The 27756-nt window shown below is 34.8% G+C and overlaps 2 protein-coding genes across 2 annotated transcripts; both read right to left on the bottom strand.

Moving 5' to 3' along the window:
• Positions 1–1907: 1907 nt before the first annotated feature.
• LOC105155612 (transcription factor bHLH74) lies at positions 1908–6510 on the bottom strand. Its single transcript, XM_011071506.3, has 8 exons — positions 4897–6510; positions 4577–4810; positions 4423–4488; positions 4268–4336; positions 2775–2846; positions 2553–2693; positions 2392–2473; positions 1908–2303 (listed from the first exon to the last, which is right to left on the bottom strand). The coding sequence occupies exons 1-8, from the start codon at positions 5476–5478 to the stop codon at positions 2281–2283; spliced, it is 1269 nt and encodes a 422-aa protein (XP_011069808.1). The 5' UTR covers positions 5479–6510; the 3' UTR covers positions 1908–2280.
• Positions 6511–17419: 10909 nt separating this feature from the next.
• CW7 lies at positions 17420–27217 on the bottom strand. The gene is made up of 12 exons (XM_088877876.1): positions 27076–27217; positions 26438–26627; positions 26284–26358; positions 25221–25327; positions 24301–24361; positions 23471–23534; positions 23313–23383; positions 22368–22520; positions 22240–22294; positions 19944–20066; positions 17871–18103; positions 17420–17705 (listed from the first exon to the last, which is right to left on the bottom strand). Exons 1-12 carry the CDS (start codon positions 27105–27107, stop codon positions 17682–17684), a joined length of 1188 nt encoding a protein of 395 aa, XP_088734002.1. The 5' UTR covers positions 27108–27217; the 3' UTR covers positions 17420–17681.
• Positions 27218–27756: the final 539 nt, after the last annotated feature.

Genomic DNA, 27756 nt, shown 5'->3' with positions numbered 1-27756 from the left:
TTTTTACTCAATATATAGAAGGCTTGTAGGTTTTTAGACGGGTTTGTTTCCTCCAAGGGTCCTTGGAAGAAAAAAAAAATTTACATTAGAGGTGATGGTTGGGGTTGGTCTCGGAGTGGAGTAGCTCGTATATCAAGATTACTCACCGTAAGGAGTTCGAAAAATTGCGTCAGGGGTTTATGGTGGCGGGGCTGTTTAGTTGAATGATGGACATTGCTTATTATTTTCCTTCTGGTATTCCCTTGTAATTGTTATACGGTGTTTTAATTATTCCGCTATATCTTTTGCATTTCTTTTTGTGCATGAACTTGATTTGGGTTTCCTTGTGCTAAATGGATTTTGCTTCAGGTAAGAAGCTTGAGATCGACACTGTACGTGCCCGGAAGGCAATGATTAAAAAGCAGAAGAAACGCGACCAAGATTCGGCACCGCCACAAGTGGGGAGCTCCATTTCTATTGCGCCCCATGGGGTCTCCACTGGGAGCGGCCATTCCGGTTCTCTTCCAACTCCACTGGTTGGTCCTTCTCCTCCCCTAAAGAGGTAAAGAGGCGTCATTTCCTTGGCGGAGGGCGATGCTTGTGCTGTGAGGGCGAGCCACGCGGGAGGTGCTTCGTCCTACTGGAGCCGCACTCGAGGCTCCGTGAGTGAAGATGACTTAAGTCGGGTTGCGGACCTTTCGGAAGAGCAAATGGATGAGTTACTGGTTCAGAACATGGCTCGAGGTTGTGTTGTGTTTTTACCTATCCACTTCGTTTGATTCTGTTGGTTTTGAGTAATTTATTTTATTTTTGTAGGCTCTAGTTGTGACAACGGCGGCCAAAAATCGACGAGCGGAAATGAGGCGTTTGGAGGCTGCTTTGGAGCAACGGGAGGGCGACTTTTCCCAACTTAAGGAGGAGAGGGACGAAGCTTTCAAAAATATTGCCTTTTAGGAGCGTCGATTTGAGCGAAAGATATCTACTGGAAGGAAATTTTTGGCCTCTGCCTCTGGTGTTGCTTTTATTGCTAAGACTCAAGAGGAGGCGGTCTCAAGGTTCCAGGAATTAGAGGAATTCGATACGATCTTAATTGGCAGGGCAACTCCCTATTTACGATGATGCAATTAGAAGGTGCCGTCGTGTCCTTCGTCGGACCCTTCGCGAGAAGGACCGGATTGTTGAAGTGGACATTGGACTCCTTGATCCTAAGGTGTCGGAAGGTGAAGAGGAGGTCGTGGAAGTTGTCGACGGTTGAGCCCCCCAAGTTTAAAAGCTTCGTAGTTTTTCTTTTGTTACTTAGAATTTAATCTCGGCATGTAATCGGATTATTTTGTTTAGTATGAGCTTGACTCCCTGTATGTTATCAACGCATATTATTTAGGGTGATCGCTTCGCCTCAGATGGGGCGCTTTTGTAAGTAGGCAATTCTAACCCGCGATTGTACTATTTTACTTAATCGGCTTTTATGTTACTCGTGTTGTATCTTTTTGGGATGAGTTTGCCTTTTGTTATGTAACATATTTTGACTGGGTGTTGCCTCAAGGGATGATTTTGCTCGAATCCCGAAGTTGAATCTCTGTCAACTTCATTTAGGGAGGGCAAAATTCTCTAGGGACAATGTCGTCGGAGGTTGATCTTTAACGGACTTTCGATTAGGGGTCCCGGGGCATTTGGTACCTCAAGGGGCCTCTCGAAAATCCATAGATCCCCCTTATCAAAGAAATTTTTAACTACAACAGGAAAATTAACTTCATTACTTGGGCGTGAATTACAAGAGTTTCACAAGGGGTCTATGGATTTTTCAAAGGATTGCAATTACCTCATCAATAAATGCAGTCACGTTTGCCTGATCTACTCATTTAAGTCTTATAAAAAGCAGATAAACCATAAAATGTTGTGGACAATTATGTTTCCAATGGCATAAGGTGTGGCTGTAATCATAGTATTAATATTTGAACTAAATGCACTTTACACGACATCTTTCTCCACCAGTTTTCTCATGTAAACTGGTGTAGCTAGAGACAAGTGTGCTCTAATATACACCAACAAAATCAATCATCTTCAGCAATGCACTACTCCCACTCTCAATCTACATGGTTTTGTGAATCTAAACAGTCATTTTCTTCTGCTAAAATTCGAAGAACAAAAAGTCGGGGACTCGGAACCTATACAACCCACATGGAAAAAGAAGAGAAGTTGAGAACGTATTCATAGTGTTTGCTTTTGAACAAATCTTCACCTGACAAATGCTCGAACATTTCGTTAGAAAAGCAGGGACCTCTAATTTTCCGTGTACAGACTCTATAGCTCCATCTTCGAGGGGCCTGGAAACATGACCATTATGAGAATTGGGTAAAGAAGTGAAAATTAGACGGTATCAGAAATGTGGTCAGCTGTACTCAAGGCGTTTACCGTTTGGCCCCAAACGGCTAATAGAGGAATCAGGATCAAATCCCATTTGGAGAATTCCTTGGAGCTCATTGTTCCATAAATGCTGCAGCAAGAACCATGCATTTTATCTATGCCTTGTGCTACTAAAGTAGTACCAACAAATTGAGAGATCGTTGTGTTACCTGGGGTATGGGGTGAAATGGTGGAGTTGGGCCTGGGCCTCCATTGAAGGTTCCTTGGGTATATGCAGGGAGAGAATGGGACAAACTCAGTCCTGGGGCAATTCCAAGTCCGGTTGCATTGCTACCACGCAATTGGAGAATCTAACAGAAGATGAATATTAATTTGGTTATTAAAGCCATTAAGTCCAAGAAGTTTGTGCATAGTGAATCAATCTTTCTCACATCTTCAGACAAAATCCTGTCTATATCCACGTTCAGCTCTGGATTTACTGTTGCAAGCTTCATTGACAAGAACTGCAACCGAAAGTGAAGGTTTCTTTAGCAAATTACTGTCACGTAATGAGCTGCAGCATATTGTAACTTCTGAAGATCTCTAAACAGTGTACAAGTATAGAAAGAGGGAGCCTTTTTGCTCTCTGAGGAAGCACCAAGTGCTGCAAGGAGAGCTAGCGTCTAAAAATCTTTTAAGAGAGGCCAATTTAGATTTTGTCAAGATTAATGTTTGTCTAAGAAAATTCTATCTCCAGCAATGAATACAGTTAATACATAGTCATTTGTAGGTACTGGTTAAGGAAGACAACGGTAAAACTCAATAAGATTAAACAGTATACTATGTGAACAGTGGTTAGGTAACAGAGAAAGGGGGAATGAAGTATTAGGGACTTCTTGTTGGTGGAGATTAATAACAGAAACGACCAAATTAAATAGACTTGAGGCGTGCGTGCATGGACATCACTTTCATTAAAGTAATAATTGGCCCCTCTATGAAATTTGCTAACCGCTATATACCACAATTCACTTCTAAGATAAAATAAGCCTCAAGAAGTTTGCGAATAATAAATTCGAACACTAATAGAGAGAAAACTTAAGTTATGTGAATGCAGAAACTAAAATTTAATTTTCTCTTAAATTCTGTCATTTTGACATTGAATATTATAGGAATTTTGCACCATTGCCCGAAGCATTGCAATCTTTGAACTAAAGATTGTTTTCTAATGTTGTAATGAATGTTTCATCATGCAACAATTAATTTGAAAATGCTACATAACTTTTCAGAATGCTACTGTCAAATCTCTTTAATATTCAAAAATAAATAAAATAAAATAAAATTTGAATATATATATATATATATAGATTTTAAATTTCCTCCAATATTCCCTCCGACTCCTACTTTTAAACGTAATCAGATTTATCTTGTTGTAGAGCATTCTAGATTTCTTTATTCTTGCAATGTGGGACAAGATATATCCATATTTTATATTACAAGCTACTTCGTTCTGTTGCTTTCTGTTGTGCATAGATTAGAACTCTAGTATATTTCAGTTCCTGAGTAAAGATCATTCTGAACCATACATGGATTGATTTGCGCTAAGCTAAAAAGCAACAACTACAGTCATCAGCCTGTTAATTCATGGTATCGGTAAAGAAACACATACAGAACCATCCTTTTCAGGTTAAACATATAATTCTGCTTGGGGTCGGTTGGGAGAAGATATTGATTGAGTGGCACTTAGAAGCTGAATCCCATTTTTGTTTCTGCTACAGTCAATCTTCTAAAATATGTAGCTAGGTTATCATCTCATTTTACTAAAGCACAACTCTGGGTCATGGAAGAATTTTCAGCCAAAGTATCATATTTACAGGAATTAGTTTAATTATACTTCCGAACATAGACAAAACACATCTTCTAAGCTAATTTGTCACGATGCACGTACCTCAACCTGCTGTTGGAGTGATTGCACATAGTTTATAATCTCATCAAGCATCATAGCTTTCCCAGTAATCTTCAAAATCAAAATTGCCAAAATATTTAGAATTTATATATCGACTCAAATGAAAAACTGAAAGTTAAACTGAAAACACAGGTGACCTTATTGCATCCAGGAACCAGTTCTTGTAGCAATCTCATCCTCTCACTAATCCTCTCTCTTCTCACCTGTAATCAAAGAACTTTTACAGCTTATTTCCATAAGCGCAAGCAGAGTTTTCGCCCACAAAATCTTGGTCCAGAACTAAAAAGTTACCCTTTCCGCAAGGCTGTGACTGTTTGTTGCCTGACCCCTTTTGGCTCTCACATGAATGTAATTGTCTTTAGAAGGTTCTGCACCACTGGAGTTATCCTTAGCTTGTTTAACTGCTAGCCTACTGCGAGAGTTTAGAGCAATATTTTGTTCAGATTTTTGTTTCTTTCCATCATCTGCTTTAGGAAATACAGATGTGTCCTCTGATGGATCCTTCTGCTGTTCTTCTTCAGCATTCTAAATTAATGAAATAACAACAATTGACAACTGGTGAACAACAGAACCACAGACATACAAGAAAAACTGAACTTTTGGTGAGTTACCTGTGCTGAAGCTTCTGTTGGTTCTTTCCTTTTCCTCTTTCCATAAGGTGAAGCTCCTAATATCCTATCTTCTGAATTTTGGAACTTATCCTGAGAATCTGCTATGTTTGTTGACGCCCTCCTCAAGCCAACCCCATTCTTGAGGGCAAAATTTGAGTGAGTGCCTGATTCAGCAATCTGGCCAAATGAACTGAGCATTTCTGATAAGCTTCCACTTCTAAAACTTGGAATCTTTGGCACCAGATCAACAAGCCCTGAATCAGATGGAAACTGAACCAAATGGGAAGAGCTTCCTGTTGTCTTATTCTCTAGCAAAACTGAGCAATGTGAATTAGCAAACTCATGATTTTGAGCAACCATGGTAGAATTCCCCAAATTCCCACTTAGAGAAACAATTGGATCCCAATCAGAACCATAAGGGTCTAACCCGTTTGGAGACCTGAACATGGATTGTGAGCATATTGCCATTTCTGAAACCTTGTCAGATGTTGAATTTGTACCCATCCCTGAAGAAGGGCAGTTCAGAATACTGCTTACCCCTCTCTGCTGGAACACCCTTTCCTCATTTTCCTCAGAACCCATTATTAAAACAGAAAATCAAGCAAAGCCCGGAATTTGGAACACCTCAAACTGGAGAATTTTTTAACAGAACAAAATATGTTAACCAAAGGCAAAAGAGGGTTTTGACCAAAAATAGCTGGTAATTTCTTGCAGAACTCAACAAGGCACAAATAAACCTGGCAGCTTTATAGCACTGAGAAGAAAGTTAAAGAAGGGAAAAGAAAACCCCTCACTCCAGCATCCCCTCTATAGACACAAAGGAAAAGGTAAAAATCCAATGCACCAGGCATAATATCTGCACATCACCAGCTACTTCACCCCTCTTCCAAGAACCCTAGGATCAAACCTACTCTAATGTGGGAAAAAGTATTTCCCTCAATACAAGAAAGTAAAAACCTTTCAGAACTTAAAGTAGACAATGGAGAAGTGAAAAAGCAATGGCTAAGTAACAGCTCATGGGCTACAGAAAAGAAAGCAGATTCCCTTTTTTTCTCTTTCGCAATAGCAAAGAATGAACTAATCTTCAGAATTCTTATCTTCAAACTAATCAAAATCCGATCTCTAAATAAACCTATTTTGTGATAAATGTAAGTCCCAGCTGCTAGACCTCAGATTTAAACCAGCACGGAAGAGCCCCACAAGAATCCCAGAAAGCCAAAACTGCAAGGACACTTTTGTGATATTCTCAATGTGTGCAGCCAAAAATTGAGCAGAAAGCACCGAATTCCACTTTGAAATATAACAAACAGAATCTCAGCAGAGTTTCAGGGGCAGTACATCTACACTAGGCTCATTATTGCTGTCAACAGCATCATATGCTTGCTTAAGTTCTCCAAGAAAAGAGCAAATTCACCATCTGGGTACTTGCACAAACAGCAAAGAAAGCATCAAGTTTCCCACTTTATATACCATCAAAGACACATATTTCCCCCTACATGAATGACAGCATATACATAGTCATCAGACTCATTGATGCTACTCCCTTCTCCCAAAATAATTGCTAAATTTTTTAATTATTTTTTTTAGATTTTTTAATTCTTTTAATTAATTTGTTTCCCGAGATCTTAATTCATTAACTTAAAATATATGGATGCTGTACCCCCACCCCCCATTAAAGATTAAATGGACTACCCTTTTACCTACCCAAGTTAGCAAATGCATGATATTAAAAGATAGTCTACCCACTGCAGTTTCCGGTTATATTATTACATCACATATTGCTTTGTTCGTTTTTATTTTTAAAAGATAAAGAGAGGAAGGTAGATATAAGTTTGTGTGTTTATAACTTTTTGTAATATATTTACTTTTGTATCTTATATCAGTACCAAAAAATAAAATAAATCAAAGGGATAATTATACAGTTTTTCTGTGACATTTGATGTAATTATACATATGAAAATTTTTTGTCCAAATCTAGTTCGCGGGAACCAATCCAATCATAGAGCACGTGTGATACTCTTGCTTTGTGATTGGTCACTTTCCTTAAACTGTACACCAATCACATAACAAATGTATTGTATTTGTCATAAAATTGATTTAGATTTAGCTGAATTAGTCAATTAGGTCCGGGCACCATAAGCTAACTTTACTTTCCTTGCAAAAATTCTCATCATGGATTGGAGAGGTTCTTCTCTTCAACCTCAAGCTTACTTCAAATGTTTATTTATTTTTGTTGCTCCTCTTTTTTACTGACACATTTGCCAAGAATACTTATATAATGTTTAGATTTGTGTTTTGAGTGTTTTGTTTTATATTTTAGAGATAAAGAGAGAAAAATAGAGATAAATAAGTGTGTGTTGAAAATAGATGGTATGTTGGATTTGTGTTTTAAGATAATTTAAAATATTTTAAAATAAGTGCTATAGGTTTAAAGTTGGAATTTGGGAGACAAAAATTACTGTCTATTATCAAATCATATCTCTTTTATATATATTTTTAAATATAAATATATATAGAGATATTGTATTTTTGGAGACAAAAATAACTATTTATTGTTAAATCATGTCTCTTTTATATTATATATAGAAAGTTGAAAAACAAAATACACCAATAAGATGTAAAAACACAAAAACAAACATTGAGCGTGATTTATCTTATTCCGAAAAATACAAAAACATAAAACCAAACATAGTGTTATCTTCTCTATTACACACTCATTTTACTCACTGCCAACTAACCTAAACAATTCTTTTGAGAACCTTCATTATGCATTTGAACTACATCATTCTCCATGAGATTCATCATTTCCTTACACTTGTACACTACAACACGACCCCACCAAACTACACTCAGCTACCCAAAAAATTAATATAATATTAGTGACAAAATATTAAATATATATATATTAAATAACAATAATATTAATTTTATCGTTATATAATTGTCAGTGGAACACTGTGTACAAAATTCTTACTATAGATTATTAGTGAGACATTTATAGTGACAACTTAGTTACAAACCATACATAATGGGAATAAATAATTATTATCAATAGATTGTCATTGTACCCTACAAGAAAATAATATATTAGCGACAAATTTCAAGTGATAATTTTAAAATTATCACTAAAAATATATATTAAGTGATAGCAATTTTAATTTTGTCATTATATAATTATTAGTGACAAAAATTATTTATAAAGTTGTCACTAAATATAATTAATGATAAATCAATGGTAACATCTTAGTGGCAACACAATATAGTGATAATTGTCATTTGTTATCACTAAGTCGTTAGTATACATATGTCACTAATTGTATTTAATGACAACTTTTTGCATATTTTTTCCGTTAATAATTAATAGCAATTATTCGAATCATAAAATTCATTATCGTGACAAAATGAACATTCTTGTCACTAAATATATATATAATTTAATAACAATATTAAAATTATCACTTGATTTTATTTTTTTCTGTTACTGATCTTCCATTTTTTTTATAGTGATATATATATATATATATGTGTGTGTGTGTGTGTCACTAACTATTTTTTAACCTTTTAATGATAATTTAATACAAGGCATTTTATTACAAATTCTTTCTAATGACAATTTTACAAATAATTATCATTATTAAAACTTCAAAATTTATTATTTCGGTAAGATAAATATTTTTATTACAAAATATATATAATTAATTATAATATTAAAATTATCACTTAATTTTTTCACTAATCTTAAATTGTTTTACAATTATTTGCCAATTTCCTCTTTGTTCTTTTATTTTTTTCTATTTTAATTTTTTTTTATTTTTAGCAATATTAAGTTAACATACAATTACCTCAGAGGAAATTCGTCTTAATGTATATTATATTCATTTTACTTACAAAAATGGTATATGAGTTTTTTTCTTAATACATGCGTGAAATCATATCTCGTAGAGTAAAATATACTTTTCTCCCCTTAAATTATTTTTGATGTGATATTTATCTCTTAAATTAATAAATATAACACTTACCGTCTTAGTTGGACAAAAATGCGCCTCATACCTTGAACATTATATTATTTTCAATATATTTTAATATTTTGTATATTAAATTATTATCAAATTATTTTTTAATTAATTTTTTTACTAAATAAAGAATTTAAATTAAAGTGGGGTATAAATTAATCTATGTCGTAGATACTCAACAAATATAATATAACCAACAACTCATATATGCTTTTTAAAAGAAATTGAGAAATATACACTTAATCAAAATTCAATATTTTTTTTTAAAAAAATAACTATATATATATACTTGATCATAATTTTTAAAGAAAATATGTTCAAAAAATATATATGTAATTACTTATTTTCATCTAAAAGAATAAAGTTAATAACTTAATTCTATAACCAAATTAATAAAAAGTTATTATGATTTTTTTTGTGTAGTTTTTGTATTCATTCATTACTTAATTTGAAATTTATAAAATATAATAAAGTTCAAACTATTTAATTCACAGATTATATTCTACTTTCTTATAATTAAAAGATATTTTTTATGATTAAGAAAATTTTAATTAAACTTAAAATGCAAAATTATTTAAAAAAAATTTTGAGCTAAATATATATATTTATATATAATATAAGGACAATATTGTACAAAATCTTAATTTTAAGGGGTAAGTGTTATATTTATTAATTTAAAAGAGTAAATATTACATTAAAAATAATTCAGACGGAAAAAGTATATTTTACCCTATCTTTTAACTAAAAGAAGAAAAAAAATATGGTTTCTTATCATATTTTACCAAATTTGAAGGATATAATATCAAATCAGAATAACGTCAGAGTTGAGGGACGCGTCTCATATCGATTTATAAATGAGTAGTTTGAGTGGTTTATAAGTTTTAATTATAAAATTGTGAGACTTGTACAAAATTATAACAGATAATATCAAACACAACGAGGCATCGATTGCAATAGACGGCACATCATTTGGCTCTGCATGCGGGAACAAGATAATGTGTCCATTTCAAATCCCTCATTTGGATAGCTAATCATATAGGCACTCATCCCACATCAGATGCAGACTAGAAGCTTGTGTAGCGTATAAGATCCAATAATTTATAATTAATTCTTACGTACGAGATGCATTTTCAGTATAAAATCATAAAGCTTACAAAGGCAAAATAAATAATACCCCATATAGCATAACATCAATCGCATCATACGCCACGTACACATACAACGCGCTATACTTCATGTTGATGATTGAGTTAAAAGGGGGTTTGACTTAACTTATAAGCTCCTCAAAACATCTTATAAGTTCCAAAAAAATGTTTGGCAATTTTTTTTTTAAATAGCTTATAAGATCTCAAAATAAAATGTTTTGAATCTTATAAACTCTTTAAGAAAAAGTTAAATTCTCTAACTTTTTAAAAACACCTTATACGCTCTATAAGATTAATATATCATTAAACAAAAATTATCTATTAAATTTTTATTACGAGTTATATTAATGTGAACTATTTACGAAAGTATTTTAAAAATATTTAAATACAAAATGTATCGAGAAATAACAACTTATTTGATTCAAATGGCAGCATATCTTTTTTGATTATTTTATCAATAAAAGATCTTATAATGCCAAACACCCTGACATCTTATAAGACGTGAAAACATCTTATAAGGGGTGAATACGAATGGGTTACTCCAAAATGCACTTGTTGTATGACTCTAGGCCATGCCGCTAAGGATTGTACGTTGAACAAAGCTCCCAAAATGGTAAAGCCACCTATGACAGTTTATGTACCAAAAACGGGTCCATACCGAGCGCCGACAGGGGTGGAGAAACCCTCCAACACTGTCACTACACCAGAAAGAGAGTCATCGAGAGCCCCTGTGATGCCTGAACAGGATAGGGACTAACCTACTGTTCGTATGGTGGAGGAGGAGATAGAGACGCGCGAGAAACTTATTATTGTTAAAGGTTCGAGTCATGATGATAGGGGTAAAACTTTTATTGTCTATAATTCCTTTGACGCACTACAATTATTTGATGATGCAGTTGGTTCTCCAAGGGGTCTTAAAACGTGTAGCCCCGAAAGCGTTGATCCATGCTGAATGCGGCTGTATGGAATGTTCGTGGCCTGAACAAGAAGGACCACCAAATAGCTGTCAAAGATCTAGTTGTTGTGTTCAGGTTACACTTTATTGATCTACTTGAAACTCGTGTTTGCATTAATAATGTCTCTCACATTCAGTCATTTTTATTGCCCCAGTGAAAATGGTTTGTGGATAATGCGTCTGTTGGTAACCGTATATGGCTTGCATGGGACGACAACTTTATTAATGTTGATGTGTTAGAATGGGTTCACAATACATACATGTTCGTGTTAACATTCTAGCAGTGCATGAGCCCATTATCTTTACTGTTATTTATGGTGTGAATGAAGTAGCCGATAGGCGGGATTTATGGGGTTCACTTGAACTGCTTGCTACACAATATGTGGACTTATCGTGGATTGTTGGAGGTGACTTTAATGCGGTAAGGGATTTAAGCGAAGTCTGTGGCTTGTCGGGAGACATATGAATGGCAATGGAGGAGTTCAATACATGTATCCAAAATGCTGGATTACTGCCATTACCCATGCAGGGTGAATTGTTTTCATGGCATAACTGTAGTGCCAGCACGAGGAATCTATGGAAAAGGCTGGACCGGATGCTCACTAATGATACCTGGGTGGCAAAGTTTCCGATGGCATTCTATTCCTGCCTTACCCCACGCACATCTGATCACTCGCCGATGGTAATATCGGGGGATAGTCAAAGACAGTTCGGAGGTATGTTTCGCTTCGATAACTACCTTACTCTCTCACTGAATTTTATTCCCAGTGTGCTGAATATTTGGCAGCATGAAGTTATAGGAGCTCCTATGTATGCAGTCATCTGGAAGTTAAAGGCTCTCAAACCTGTATTTCGGGAGCAGCGGCGGAAGAAGGGGAACCTGGCGCATAATGTACAAATTGTGAAAGGATTCCTGGAGACGGCACAAATTTTAGCCAGCTTGAATAGACAAGACGAGCTGTTCATATTCTTGGAACACTGTTGTCGCCTTATTTATTCCAAGGTGGTCAAACTTGAACAAATTATGCTACAACAGCGAGCTAAAATGGAGTAGATGAAGGGAGGGGACCAATGTTCTCGCGTGTTTTTTTGCAAAATTGCATAGAGGCAGACTGCGAGAATGATTTTTCAAATTAATGATGCTCATGGGACCACTCACACGAAGCCGAATGCTGTGAGCCATGAATTTGTAGCTTATTATCAGTCCTTGTTGGGAGGAGTTCAACGCCGTGAGGTTATAGATTTTCGTTACATGAGACCATGGGCGCAACATGTGTTATCTATGAGGAGGCCTCACAGCTTGTCCTGCCATTTACGTCGGAAGACGTGAAACTTGCGGTATTTGATATTTCTGAAGACAAAGCTCCGGGGCCTGATAGTTTTTCTTCAGGATTCTTTAAAGTTGCTTGGTCGGTGGTGGGGAGTGAGGTCACTAAAGCTGTTCTGAATTTCTTTACAACGGGGAGGCTACTGAAGCAAATTAACAGTACGCTTTTGGCACTTATTCCTAAGGTACACTCCCTTGTGACTTCGTGTTGTAATATTCTGTATAAGATTATTGCAAAACTACTTGTCCAAAAATTGAGTGTCGGGACTACGACTTAATGTGGAGAAGAGTCATCTTATTATCTCCCGATCTGCACAAGGACTAAAAGAGCAGATGTTAGCGGTGCTTGGATTTCAGGAGGGGCTTCTACCGATGAGGTACTTAGGCCTTCCCATGATCTCTTCTAGACTGTCAACCTTTACTGAAAAAAATTGATCAACGTATTGCTAGTTGGGAGGGCTTGACAATTCTCATATGTGGGGAGGGTGCAAATTATTAAATCTGTACTCACAGCTCTGAGTGTTTACTGGGCTTCGGCATTCATACTACCAAAAGGGGTTATTAAGAACATTGAGAAGCGCCTGCGAACTTTCTTCTGGAAAGGAACAGGGAGCAATGGTTACGCCAAAGTGGCGTGGAAGGAGGTTTGTGAACCACTAGTTGAGGGAGGACAAGGACAGAGGGATATTAGCACAATGAACCGTGCTCTCATATGCAAAAAATTATATGATGTCATCCGGTGCGATAGGACTTCCATTTGGGTTGATTGGCTATACCAGGGGCGACTACGTAATGCTTCAATATGGACTATCCCTAATCATAGAGGCTCGTGGGGTTGGAAGAAAATGGTCTGTCTACGAACGTGGTTGCGACCAATGGTGGAATACCATATTGGAGATGGAGGTAACTTTTATCTCTGGAAGGACCCATGACATCATCTCGGTCCTCTTATGGAGAGATTCCCAAGGGGGCCGATCGCCCTTGGTCTTCATGAATCCATCAGACTTAGCTCTGTCATCCAGAGAGATGAGTGGCAGTGGTCTCTCATTACCGACATAGAGTACTTGGAGGTTACTCACACGCTTCCACCGATTTATGGGGATAATGATCGAATTATTTGGAGATTTGCCGGTGGAATCCTTACGACCCAGGCTCTATCCCAATTATTTGATCCACCAGGCCCGAAAGTAGGCTGGGCTTCACTACTTTCGGGTGCTTTAAAGATACCTCGCCACATGTTTATTTTATGGATTGCTATATTGGAGAAACTACCTACGACAGACAAATTATGGTTATCTCACTTAGGTAGATGTGTATTATATGATGAGGATGAGGTGGAGACACACACACACACCTATTCTTTTGATGTCGATACAGTCGTCAATGCCTTCACACTATTAGACGAGTTGTACACTTTACGTGGCCTAATAGAGATTGGATGACAGATGTTGAGTGGGCTGCAAGAAAGTGGAGGGATAAACATATCGTCAATGTGGCCTATCGCGCATTACTGGGTGCGTGTATCTACCATATATGGAGAGAAAGAAATCTTAGGCGATTCGAGCATATTGAGCGGAACCCAAATATTATAGCTAGCTTAATTGTGGAAGATATTAGACAACGTATATTTGGATTACCTTAGCTAGCTCTGTTAGTACACATGCACTTTATAGATTTGGCGTATCCCTTGGCCTGTCGAGGGAAACACTGTTTGATTCATGATTGTTGTATTATATTTTTTCTATTTATGAAAATTACATTTACCGAAAAAAAAACATCTTATAAGATTTAACTTCTTATTTTATCCAAATAATTTGAGAACTTATTTTTTAAATAAGATCCATCATCTCATAAGCCCCTAAAACATCGTACGAGATGCATGAGCTTATAAAATATTTTAAAAATACTTAACAAAAAAAACCCATTTAATTAAATCGGTGGCGTGAATTCATGTAAACGTACACTATCGGTAACTAATTCAGAAATTATTTTACCAAATTGGGAGCAAAGTGTTAAATTCTGAATAGTCACTCATATCACATGCTCTTTAGAAAAAAGAAAAAGGATGATAAATGAAAGTGATGTAGACAATGTCAATTGATCATAAGTGTATAGGCATGCGTCACTGCTCCAAAGGATGCTCTGTAAGCAAGGTGTTGTACATTTTGAGGTTTAAGGTTGCTGGAGTTGTACTCTGTACTTTCCCATCTAGGGTTCATTGCTAATTCTATATATTAATTCAAGTGTCAGTCCAGTCCTTTTTTCTTTTACTTTAGGAATAGTGGGATCTCATTCACATAATTTTACTTCATTGTCTTTGTACAGTTTCCAGCTGTAGCTGTCATTTCTTCTCTCTCTCTCTCTATATATTATTTATATGTATATTATGTTCACATTATCAATTAAATCTTACCAACTATTCCTGTTCAAACTCATGCACTATGTTTGGTTTTATGTTTTGATATTTTTTTAAGATAAAGATAAAATACATCTAATATTTGTTTTCGTATTTTTTACACTTCATCTGTGTATTTTTTTATTTTTCAACTTTCTATATATAAATATATATATACACTTATATATAATATAAAAGAGACATGATTTGACAATGAACAATATTTTTTATCTCTAAAATATACAATATTAGACATACAATATTTACATATATGTAGATATTTATACATAAAAATATATATAAAAGAAATATAATTTGACAATGAACAGTGATTTTTGTCTCCTAAATTCTAACATCAACCGACACTACTTATTTTAAAATATTTTAAATTACCTCAAAACACAAAACAAACACATAATCATCTCTATTTTTCTCTCTTTATTTCAAAAATATCAAAACAAAACATTTAAAACACAAATCTAAACACTATGGTGAATTTTCAGTCAATAACTTGTAAGGCTGTAATCCTGCTGGAGATTCAAGTCATTCATAAGTATTTTATTTTATTAGATTATTTTATTTTATGTATATTGTATAGTTCATAAATTCGTTTGAGCAGTTTTTTTCTGAACAGCCTAGTAAAACATTATTCTATTATGTCAAAAGATTTACAGTTCGGAAAAATATACATCTTTGATAATAACAATACAAGTCTGAATTCAAAATATCCTTAAAAATTTCAGGGCAGTTGTCAGAAACTTTCTCGCAAAAAGGTTGGTCTGCTGCTTGTTTTGCTAACATATCTGCTGCTCAATTGACTTCCCTATGCCCCAAACCAGCTGAGCTTGCACCAAACTATCCCATAGAAGCCTGCAGTCCTCAAGTAGAGGGATTAGATGCTTGGGGGCTTCCATGTTCCTGCAAAACAAATGAATTAGCATCTTATAATCACTTTGAATAATTAACCTGTCAATTCCTTTTTCTTGGGCTATTTTCAGACCATGTCTAAGGGGGGAATTATTTTAAAAATGTAGAAGAAAAAGAGAATTAAAAAATTGAGATGTTTTGAAACTTTTTAGAAAAGTAGGTGACACCGCGGTGTCACAATTTATATTTTTAAAAAAAATAAAATTTCTATGTCACTGCGGTGGTTAACCACGGTGACAATGTTTTTAAAAAAAATTTTAATTAGCCACCGCGGTGACAAAACTTTTAAAAAAATAATTATTTTATTTCACGACGAATCACTGCCAACTTCTCGTTAAAATTCCGACACCATCACGGCGAGTTGTCAACCATCAAATATACCATTCGACTTCCCTTGATAAGACGAATATTTCCCCCTAAACAATTTCAAATTTTATGAATCGTAAATAATGGATTTTTAACACGACCACCACACCTTTCCGCCGTCGATTCGCCACCATTGGAGTGACCCACGATCACGGACCACCACCACTGGACTCGCCTCGACCTAAGGGTTTTAACGATACCAACCTAGTTCATTTTTATTAAGTATTTGTTGAGATATAAAAATTTAAAGATTTTTCCGTCGAAAATTCGCGCTGAAGCTGTTTGCTGTCATTTCTCCACCGTTAGGACGAATCACAGATTGAGACCATAGCCGTTCGAATCCTGTCGTTCAGACGATTCCAACAAGACCAGTCTTGCTCAATTTCATCAAGTATTTGTTGAGAATTGAAAATTTAAAGATTTTTCCATCGAAAATTCGTTGAAACTGTTTGCCAAATTCATTTTTTTTTTTTTTTGGTTTGTTCAATTAAAATACATATGTTTTAAAATAGTAATAATTCTATTAATTTTTTTTAATTAATTATAAATATATATTTTTTTATAAGTTAATAAATGAAATTGGCAATGATTTATTGTGAAATAAAATAATTTTTTTTTTAAATTTGTCACCACGGTTTCGAACCGCGATGACTGATTAAAATTTTTTTTTTGTTAAAAAACAATGTCACCGTGATTAATCACGCAATCACACGGAAATTTTTTTTTTTTAAATATAAATTGTAACACCGCGGTGTCACCTACTTTTCTAAAAGATTTCAAAACACCTCAAATTTTTAATTTTCTTTTTTTTCTGAATTTTTAAAATAATTTTCCCATGTGTAAAAGCCAGATTTCACTGTGGAACTGGAATTAAGGGTGAATAGCAATTTACCCCATATGATATTGAAAATGAGCACATTACCCTTCTATGAAAAAAATATAGCAATTTACCCCCCTATACTTTTTAAAATGAAGCAATTTTAATTTACCTTCTTATACAGGAAGGTAAAGTGCTTCATTTTAAAAAACATAAGGAGGTAAATTATTGTATTTTAAATATAATTCAAAATAAGACTTCAAAATTTGAAATCCTTTAAATTTAAAATTATCCAAACAAATTTTAAGAAGTTGTTATTACAGTTTTAAATTCCAAAACTTCAAATTCATGAATTCAAATGTAACATTATTCTATTTCAGTACTTGGTTGGTTTTCAAGTGGCTGCCAAGCAATGAACCAACTTTCTCATGTAGATTTTCCGAAAAACATTCATCCAAATTCAAATGGCTTCCAGGAGACATAGACAGCATTCAGAACTCAAAAGTCAATCTTAACATGTTGCCAATGTACTGCGGTGAAAACCATTAGCACAGCAGCAAGCTGAAACTAGCAGGACATGAGTAAAATTGTAAAATGCATGTAAGAGTCGAATTAAATTCAAATACAAGCATTGGTTTACTAGATCATCAGCGTTCGAACTAAATAGAAATAAAACACTATGCTACTCGAACTAACATTAACTGTTGCAACAGAACTACTAAGATACAAGTAATTTACAAACCAACTCCAAACATTTCTTTTCCAGTGAACCCATTTCTGATTTGTTCGCGTACCTTACCTCGTAAGTTAATTCTTGAAGTTTGAACCTTGACTTGATTACTACAAGTTCACTGGTGGACTTCCCTTCATTTCACATGGAGACAAGAAGTCAGCATCATCTCAAGTCATGCTAGATATATCACAGTAATTCACTGCTTGATTTTTTTAGCCACCTCTTATGCACAATTTTCATTAACTTAATGTGGGAATTGTCATGCCAAAAAGAGATTGACAAACAAAAGTCTTCACCTTGAATAAGAGATCATGAGCAATGTTTTCCCATGGCAACGATATGGACATCAAGCAGCACTTGAGGGGCAGCATCTCTTCCTCTGTAGGTCGAGAGGAAGAGGCTGCAGCATAAGCATGCTTTGCCGCTGTTGATGCAACAGATGCTGCTGTGCGAACAATAGTTCCAATCCCAAGTCCTCTTTTAGATATTTGAATTGGTGATTGAGGACCTAATTCCATCTTGCTTTGATCTGTGAAAGACACTCAAAAGCTTAATCTATTATCAAATAATTTGAATACAATGGAGAAATTTATTGTATACCTTAAGAATTATGATTTGATGGGACAAGTAAAATAATCACGATTGGAAGGGCAAAAAGAGGCGCTAGAATTTCACTTCTGAGAGGATTTAACAGAAATGGAGATACTAAAGGAGCTTCCACTGAAGCCAGAAGTGGAAACCACAGATGAGTAGGTGCAGCCATAAATTCAGATGAAGTTACATAACAGCATTTCCATGGAAATTAAAACACACTGTAGTTTCAAGTCTTAGTTTGGTTTTGTTTCCAAAGTCGATTTTCAATTCTATAGTATTTCAAATTATTAAACATGTTGTGAAATTGAACCATAAAGGTCAGGAAAATCTATTTTATCACATCATTTCATACAAAAAAAACTATTACAAAAAATTCTAATTAACACATTTCATTTTGTCATGTCTTTTCGTATAAAAAACCACAAAATATCAAAATCCAAACATTTTGTATTTTGCACAAAACCCAATACAAAAAATGAACACTTGAAATACTAAAGATTGAAAATTGAGAATGAAAAAAAACCAAACAGGGCGCAGTTTTCGCCAACATAGTCCTTCTTCCTTAAATTTTCTATGAGATCTTTTTGGATCCGTTTATTTGGCACGGAATGGAGTATGTCCAGGGCATCCAAATACATGTATCTTATTCTTTTGTTTTGGTAACATTACTTCAAATTAGGGGGACTTCGGAATATTGCACCAAATATCCAGGAATGTAAATCCTAATATTGTGATTGTATTCTTATTCATTTTCCTTGGGAATCTTATATGAAAGTTCTTCTTGGTCTTGCCTTGTTATTTTATTTCTAATTATCAAATTTGATTTTATTGATTTTAATTTTTTATCTATCCTTTTTGTGTAATTGATAAAATTAAATATTCATATGAAATATATTTTCACAATATTTATTTGAATTTGATAATATTTTATATATTTAATATAAGCAAAAATATGTATATTATATAATGATATTTGTATACATATGTATGTGTGTATATACATATGTCTCAGGGACATTTTTGTTATTTTCATTCCTTTATCGTTCAGACATTTGTAAGAATTTTGATATTTGCCATCCAAACGCTTAAAATGAAATAAGATGCCCAGCAATCAAAATCTCAGCAATTATATTCTTAATATTGGATTCAATTCCCACCAAACAACTGGGTCCTTAGAGTCTTGCTAAACTTTCTACTTTTCCTAATTTTGTAGTGAAACAATTATCTCATCTCTCTAACTGATGAATAGATGAATTCTTAGTGTCATGCTTATTCTTCATGTCTCTTTTGACAACTTTCGAGTAACGTTTTTGATTTTGTTTTTGAACAGTTTCTAATAGTAATTGATCCGAAACACACCAAAAGAAGCAAAACCTTAACCCAAGGATGATGTTTGGTCTACTACATGCATGCTTAAAGGCCAAGGTCACGGAGGGGCAGCAGCGGGTTTTCGCAGCCACGGCTGTTTGTGTCAACGACTTCCCAGGTGCTGGAGTGGAACATACAAATATGTGTGTACATTTTCGGAAAGAGGGATCAATCTTAAAGGGGGCTGCTTTCCAGCCTTTTCTCCCCTAACTCGGTGCCTCATCCGCATAAAAGAGGGAGGGGGAAAAACAAGTTACTATGTCACTAGAAAAAAGCCTCTTAACCAAAACCATGGGACAAGACTCTCAGAAAATATATCCCTCATTATCCTAGTGCTCAATTCAACTCAGAAAAGTCTTACCATACTATGACATTTAAACAACACAATGAAGGTAATGTCGACTTACCAAGAACACCAGAGACAGCTACTTCAACTTCGCCACGGCCTCCAGGACCTTTCATGTAAATTCTGTCTGTTTTCCCAGAAGAATGACCAAGAGAAAGAAGGCTGCCAAAACCAGTCCTCCCAGCTGGAGATTGAAAGAGAAAAGAAGCAGTAACAACGTTTTTCAATATGTAATAGGAACGAATACAAAAAATATATTCAAGTAAAAAATTGTCTGTATACACGGAGACCTTACAAGTACAGAGCTATCAACTTTAGAGATGGGTTAACATGATCAACTACCGACTGAAACACGGTCCACACTCGGGTTATTTTGATGTTCATTATCTCGAGCGAAACAAACTGATCCAAATCAACTTCTTGGTTAACCAATTCTAGATTTTAACATGCCAGTTACAGACTCAAGCAAGTGTGTTGATGGTTTCAGTAGAATCCTGTTATACGAGATTACTAATAGTCTAGCACATTACATGAAAACTAATATCTTCTTCGCTTGTGAAGTCAATAAAAAGGTATCTTAAAGTGTTCTTCACTATTTACTTTACTTCATGAATTGGGTAATTAAATCCATAATCTTAAAAATTGGTTTAGAAAAGTGTTTGTTTGATTAATCAAAAAGAGATGAATTTAAAATTGAATGGATGCTACAAGAGTTTTCAGTCAAAACAAAAGCATCTCAATGGCATATAACGTGACTCTTCATACAAAGGAGTCCTCGAACTCTGGGGGTAAAAAAGCATACATCTAATTTGATACTTTGTTTACATTAGCAGAATGCTCAAAGCTTTTAGTGGTTATTTCATTAATTGAACTAGATTTAATGTTAAAAATACAGCAAACATCAACATACCAAGTATTGACCTTTTCTGGATCAAAAAGATTTCCTTTTAACTTATTTGAAACATAAAATTGCAATTCTATAGCAATTTCATTTGCAATTTTACAGCAAAGGGCCTTTTCTGTAATCAAACTTCAGAAAAGATTACGTGCTAAACCAAATATTACATCAAGAGAGTATATACTAAAGGTTAAGAACATCTAGCAAAAAAAATAAAAAAAAAGTTTAGCACATGATATATGTAGATTTGGAAACCAATCTTATTAAGCAAAGACATCGGCTTTTTCTTGACATCGTTAGAAGTTTTAACAACAAAATTCTCCACAAATCATTTGAGCTATCATGCCAATGCCTGAACATGATCTTAGAAACTGGTTTAAAAGGGCCGCAGGCTTCTAGAGCTCAATTCTGACAATCTTGCAAACTGTCTAGTGAAAACTTAATGATAAAGAAAAAATGCTATGGAAGTTGGGTTGAAAGATTATATCTATAAAATCTTGATTAATTTGCATGCTCAAGCAAATAAAAGCTGCAGTTCTCTAGTTTTGATAAACAATTGTTGCCTGCCTCGAGTCAATTACAGCTGCTAGTCAATCTAATACCATCAATCAGCATGCTGTTCTCAGTGCCTAACCTATGTGAACATTAAGCTTCCTAGTACTTAAGAAAAAATAACTTTGTTAGGTCTGGATTGACATATTTGAACCTATGGATTTCAAATCCATAATAACAACTCAATCAAACTTGTTTGGATAAATCCATGCCACAAAAGATTTCAAATTCTTAAACTTTCATTCATAAACCATTTTTTGTGGCATTGTAATGGACTTAATATGGAGTAATTTGAAGTCCTTACTCCAAGTCCTTCCTTTAAATCCAAATCCCTCCATCCAAATGCAGCCTTAAGGAATTCTTCATGTTCTAGCCCGAGCTACTTCCTGGTTTTATCATAATAAAAATTTAGAATCATTTGCTCCAACCATCTCATTTTCCTGACAGGCTTAAAAATGGGAAAGATACATAATCAACCGTCACTCATCTTGCTCACCTCCGAAATACTAAATAACAACCAAACCTTTCTAGTGATGCGAAGTGGAAGGGTCCTAGCTGCCATTAGTCATCACTTGGCAAATAATTTGTTGGTATTAGAAATACCCACAAATTGAATGGGGAATAAAGAAATTCACTTTTTTGCATCAAACTCTTCACGTAATATAGCAAAATGCAGTTTCTGGTAGAGTGGTAAAGTACCAGCTTTCAGGCCTGAACCCACAAGATCCAAGTCCAGGTTCTACTGAAATTTACTATCCAATCATGTATCCGTCCAGCAATCCATGAAGGAAAGTTTTTTAGAAATGTGTGATTATATCTCTGATTACTAAATGAATGGCTGAAATGAAGAGCAGAGGAATAGATAAAGTTCTACAGCATTACATGAGTGTTGAACAAAGAAAATTACCATCATATGCTTCTCGGACCATTTGGTAGCTGACAAAGCCTGAGAAAAGGGTAATCTGCAAAAAAGTTTGTCCTCAGCAGGGATGAGGTGTATTGATCAAACTGGCTTTCAGATTCTCTGAACACTACCTTGGAGTTCTTTATCTTGCCACCACCTGTAACATTTTCTGAAGAAGAAATGTCCGAACCAGCAGGTTGTTCTGGCTTTTTCTCACATGGAAATGCCGCCCCGTCATGAGCATTTAGCAGCACACAATAGCAGTGGTCTGTATCAGTCAAGACCTGTGGGAATAAGATTTTAGAGATGATAGATGATGGACTGCAAGGTGAAGTACTACCTAATTAGAAGACCATAAAGAAGCTTATACAAAATTTTGAAAAATTGGCTGGGTGATGAAAAAGGGAAAGGAAATACATTGGTGACTATTCATCCACAAAGGAAGAATTAGAAGATACAAGCATAAAAAGCTCATTCAATGATCATAACCAAGTTTCATGATAATCAAAACAACTAAGAATGTCCTAACATCATGCATCCTGTCTCCCACTTCAGAGAGTCGTCAATGATAAAGAAACCATATTTAGACCCCTACATGACCAGACAAGGGGAAATTGTCCACCTAATATCAAGTCCTGATGTCCCAGAGCTGATCTCTCAAAAATAAGAGAAGGGCTAATGCTCAGGGTCTTGCCAGAAAGTGAATAAATCAGAGGGGAAAAGGATGGATGGTGTAAGAGGGATCTTATCATGCATGGTGTAAATCCTGATGAAACTCACCTGCCTCTGCACAAGGAAGTTCCTTCCTTGCAAAACTATACAATTAAAGACACCTCTGACTCATAACTGGTAAGTGTATCACTTATCAGACTGGCAGAAAATATACAGATTATACTAGACATGTGCTGCACAAGAGATGATTAAAGATCTTAACAACTTTCCTAAAATTTAGCTATTAAAATTGTGAAGCAACGGAAATCCCATGCAAACTATAGATCCAAAAGTGCAGATATATGATGTAACTGTATCGATCGAACACATTTCATAACATAATCATCATAAAATATGCACCTTACCACTGCATCAAATGTCGAATCGAAGTCATCTACTGCAAAACAGATATCTGGATAGGCAGGTGTTGTTTCTACTTCCTGAATGCTCACATAAGACAGTAACCATGATGAACGAGAGAAATATATAAGCAAGAGTTGGGTAGTGTGCTTGACGAGAAAACTTGCCTTTCTTGAATCCAAATGAAAATTAATACGACTCGGAGATGCATATACAGTCTTCACAACCTGTCAAACATGATATGCTTAAGTTCTCAGGTCTTATGAGACAGGATAATATCAAAATACAGAAGAATATAATATTAGAAAAGCTCTTTCCAAAAGAAAACTTTTGCATGTTGAAAATTTACAAAAAGGAAGTCCAGACTGCGATGAAAAAATATATCACCTTAAAAGGAAGGCTGAACAGAAGATGACACTAAGAAGTTAGTTTGTTATGCTTTCTTTTGCCAAGAACATGGGACGAAGGAATTTATACAGGTCTCATCATGTAAAGTATTCCAAACAAATTTAATGTTTTGATTCCAGCAAACAAAAATCACCACAACTTAAGTTAACATGTCAACAAAGTCTAGCAAACAAAGCTCATAGTAGTTAGTGGCGCGCGCCTTTTCGAAGGTTGACGCAAATATAACAAATAATCTAAAAGCTGACAATTGGAGTCAGCATATCAGTGTAGCAACAGCAAAGACATGAAAATCCTTCATCCCACTCTCCCTTCTTCCAATATGTCAAAATCCTCCCTCCCCTCCCTCTCAGGATATATCTAGACCTTTTGGAGCTTCTTATTAGCATTGAGGAGAAGCCCCTTGAGAGCAGATTATACATTGAATATTAGAGCAGGCTTGTGTACCCAAGAACTGCATAAATGTTTATATCATAATAAATGTTTATAAGACCAAATTCCTCCCAATCAATGAAGCACCCATTTGAAGGAAACGGCCCAAAGAATTGACAACAATAAACTGTATCTATCCCCAAAAACTACAGATACCTTATAGATAGGAGACAAGGTTTTGCCTTGGCTAGCGTGATATTGCCGAAGGACCTGATGACTGGAAGGAAAAATGAAGATGGCAGATTTAGTTAAAAGAAAAGAAAACTTAGGACAAAGTTTAGAATTATCTAGCAAATAAATCAATATAAAGCTCACAAGACATGGCTCTTTCCGGACAAGCCATGTCCAATTAAATAATGTAAGTTAATCTGTGGCAAACTGATGATAGAAGAATGTTAATTTCTATGAAAAATGGAAACCAAGAGGAAATTTGATACAAGGCATCATGGACGGCCTTGGTGCAGCATACTCCGTTCTTTGATTACTCTTTTAGATGAAATTACAGATTTCTAAAGTGTTGATAGCTCAACCACATGTATCTGGTCTTAATTTTCTTTGTTTTCTATTCATCACATATAGCCTATCGCGGCCAATAAGTACTAAGCAGAACTAGTCTTTACTAGCAACACAAAAAGTGCCCTCTTCAATGTAAATCTTGGTTTAACTATATGCATTTTATCTCAAAAATGAATTAGAACAATATTATTTCCAAGTCCAGATCTTATTAATATTTCTCAGAGCATCCACATACTAGCTCCCAATTTGATTATATGCATGCACACCCATTTGTAATCTTTTCCCAAAAAAACCCCTTTGCTCCTAATTCCAAGAGAATCAAGCAACACACCGAATGACTTCATACAGAAGCCAACATAGTTTAACATAGATGTCAACATTTTCTCAGGAAAGGAACTAAGAGACCACCAAACAACCTCATCAAGAGTCCAAAGCTTTTAGTATAAAAGCCAATATTGGCTCAAAAGGATCAGAGAAACCACCGAATACAATAAGAAAGAAAAATCTGGTCAAAGTTACTAAAGTAAATTTCTCACAGAAATTGCTGTGATAAGATTTACCTGCAAATTGCTACAGTCACACTGAAAGAGGTATGAGCAATCAAATTCAGATAAAAAGACCGCCTCCAATCTACATATATTGAATTCTCACCAATTAAGTCGTCCAACTGCCAGAAAAAAGAACATGAATTTCATTTAATCGAGAATGAATATTGTGCACCAAGCATGTAAGATTCCATTGCACAAACAGATGCAGGAGGCAACATTGATAAATTTTGGAGTATACCAGCATTCAACTTATGGTCATGTTAGATTCATATATCTTAATGAAACATAGATAGAACAAAAAGATTAAGAACATTGTAGAAACTAGCACTCAGGATTCAGTGGAACTTTATTTTGTGAAAGATCTGTATTCTTGAAGTCTGAAGAGAGGGTAAAGTTTACAATTTCCAGTACTCAACATGGGGAATAAGATGGACCTATCAAATACTTGAAATGCAGTTATAACTCCACTTCACAAAGCTATATCACAACGGAAACCAGAGAACAGTAATAGGAAATAGCGAGAACCTCTATAGCAAAGCAATTTTCTGTTTGTGCATACAATGATGTTCCTCCAATTGGATACCAACTACTAGATATTCATGATATGCTTTAGATCTTAACATAAGAAGGCCCATATGCACAAATATTTCACAATAGCACATGGGTTAAATATTTTCAGTCATTGGCATAATTAGAAGTCAATTGTTTGAAATGAAAATAATTAAAAGTTCCTATCTAATTCCATTATGACAATACCGTGAGTCGGTTGTAATTTCATGCATAAATGCGTAATACACTCTGCTTTAACATGATTGAACCAGCATCATGTTTATCAGTTTGTTCCTTTTGGATGTCAAAAAAGTGAATAGTCTGTAAAAATTAGTGAAATTTGCCATGAAAAGAAAAGTTCAGGAATAAGCCAATGCAGATTACCAAAGATGACACAGAAAATAATCCTGTCACATCAAGTACAGGAACCAAGAAATGCATAAGCTTCTTATAAATAACTAACATTTGGCATCCACGCAGGGACGTAGTTCGGCAATCAATAAACAGTATTTCATTGTCTTTTTACCTTAGGTGCCCACCTGCGTACAAAGTAAGGAGAGTTGCTTTCCACATTGTCACTGGGTTTTTGGGCCTGCAAATTCTGCATGGATAAATTGATTACATCAAATTTATGCATACGATTAACTGCAGAGGATAATTTATGGAGCACAAGAAGATACCAATTTTCTAACAAAGAATATGAGATCATCATCTTCACGTCCCCTTGATTCTCTACTGCGAACAAAATATAAGTCAAGTATGTCATGCCAGAAGGCAGAATCCATTTCCACATCATCCGTCTCATTCTCTTCCAATATCGTTTGCCCTATCAACTTTGAGTGCTTCCTCACCATACTCAGCAACTCATGCCTGCCATTTTTTTCCATTTCCTTCAATATTCTTAGATGAACTTACCCTATAGGACAGTAGAACATCTTCCTCGTGTATATATCGAATAACTTTTGGGTACATTGATAACCTCAACACAGATGTATCAAGCATACAATAAAAAATCGTCGCCAAAATTCAAAATTTTTGAGTTCTTAACATAAAAATTAAAGAAAATTTAAAAATAAATTGATTCGATAAGCATTGAAGAAAAACAAAACAAGAAGATAATAATCACAATTAAGCTACTCCAGAACTGACTTGTGCGAAATTTCGATCAACTACAGCAAGTTTTGTTGACGTGATTTAACTGAAACACAGCTAATAACAAGATAAGCTTAACCCTTTTTCCCTAGAAATTATCAATTTCGCGTAGGAACCGCAATCTCAACAAGAATTCATGGAAATGAAGTAGGAGTTGAAATCTTACCGAGTAGGGGTTTGCGATCCATCACCGAGCATTTTGAAACTGAGTGGAGAAGTTTTACTCGAAATCACGAATTTGGACTTAATTCTCACCGAAATTTAGTAAAAATGAAACTTCTATATTGCACACGTGTACGCTTTATTTTATTTATAGTTCTTCTCAATAAATAAATGATTTTTATTTTTTTACAGTTATTTGAATTTATAAAATGAACTTTGTATCCTATTGTCGAACTAATGTTAAAATATCATTATTGTTCAAAATAATGTTAAAATATCATTAAAATCGATCCCTATGTATCAATTTTTCAAGGCCAATAGAGATGTTTGGCTAATTAGCCAACGAGTTTTAACCCAATTAAGGTCAATCAGCAAATTGAACTGCGCAAAATCTAAAGAATAAAGTACCACCTCCAACACAGTTGAAGCCTACTTACGAAATTGAGTCAAACTAGTCCTAGCTCAACTGACATGTAGGCAACATTTTTCAAATCAAATGACATGTTAACTCATGGACACGTCAGCAAGAAGATAAATACACCAACATGAACTTTTTGGATAAAGTTAACTGGTAACTAGTTCCCCCTAAATAAGAAAATTTTCCTACTAATGTGGTGAATTCTAATTCTATTAGCATGGAAAACAGATGGCTTAAGATATAGGTGGACCAATGTTATCCTATGTG

Source organism: Sesamum indicum, linkage group LG2 (genome assembly GCF_026168435.1).
Source record: "Sesamum indicum cultivar Baizhima isolate 11 linkage group LG2, ASM2616843v1, whole genome shotgun sequence".
Classification (NCBI taxonomy): domain Eukaryota; kingdom Viridiplantae; phylum Streptophyta; class Magnoliopsida; order Lamiales; family Pedaliaceae; genus Sesamum; species Sesamum indicum.
This window is presented reverse-complemented; position numbering and strand designations above follow the sequence as displayed.

Excerpts from the sequence above, each read along its gene's own strand:
- LOC105155612 (XM_011071506.3), bottom strand. The coding sequence starts at position 5,478 with ATGGGTTCTGAGGAAAATGAGGAAAGGGTGTTCCAGCAGAGAGGGGTA. Across the intron at positions 4,489-4,576 it reads GTCACAGCCTTGCGGAAAGG|GTGAGAAGAGAGAGGATTAG; the intron begins GTAACTTTTTAG and ends CTTTGATTACAG. Across the intron at positions 2,847-4,267 it reads CACTCCAACAGCAGGTTGAG|TTCTTGTCAATGAAGCTTGC; the intron begins GTACGTGCATCG and ends TTTCGGTTGCAG.
- CW7 (XM_088877876.1), bottom strand. The coding sequence starts at position 27,107 with ATGCTCGGTGATGGATCGCAAACCCCTACTCG. Across the intron at positions 25,328-26,283 it reads TACGCAGGTGGGCACCTAAG|TTGGACGACTTAATTGGTGA; the intron begins GTAAAAAGACAA and ends TTTTTCTGGCAG. Across the intron at positions 17,706-17,870 it reads CTCATGATCTCTTATTCAAG|GGAAGTCCACCAGTGAACTT; the intron begins GTGAAGACTTTT and ends TGTGAAATGAAG.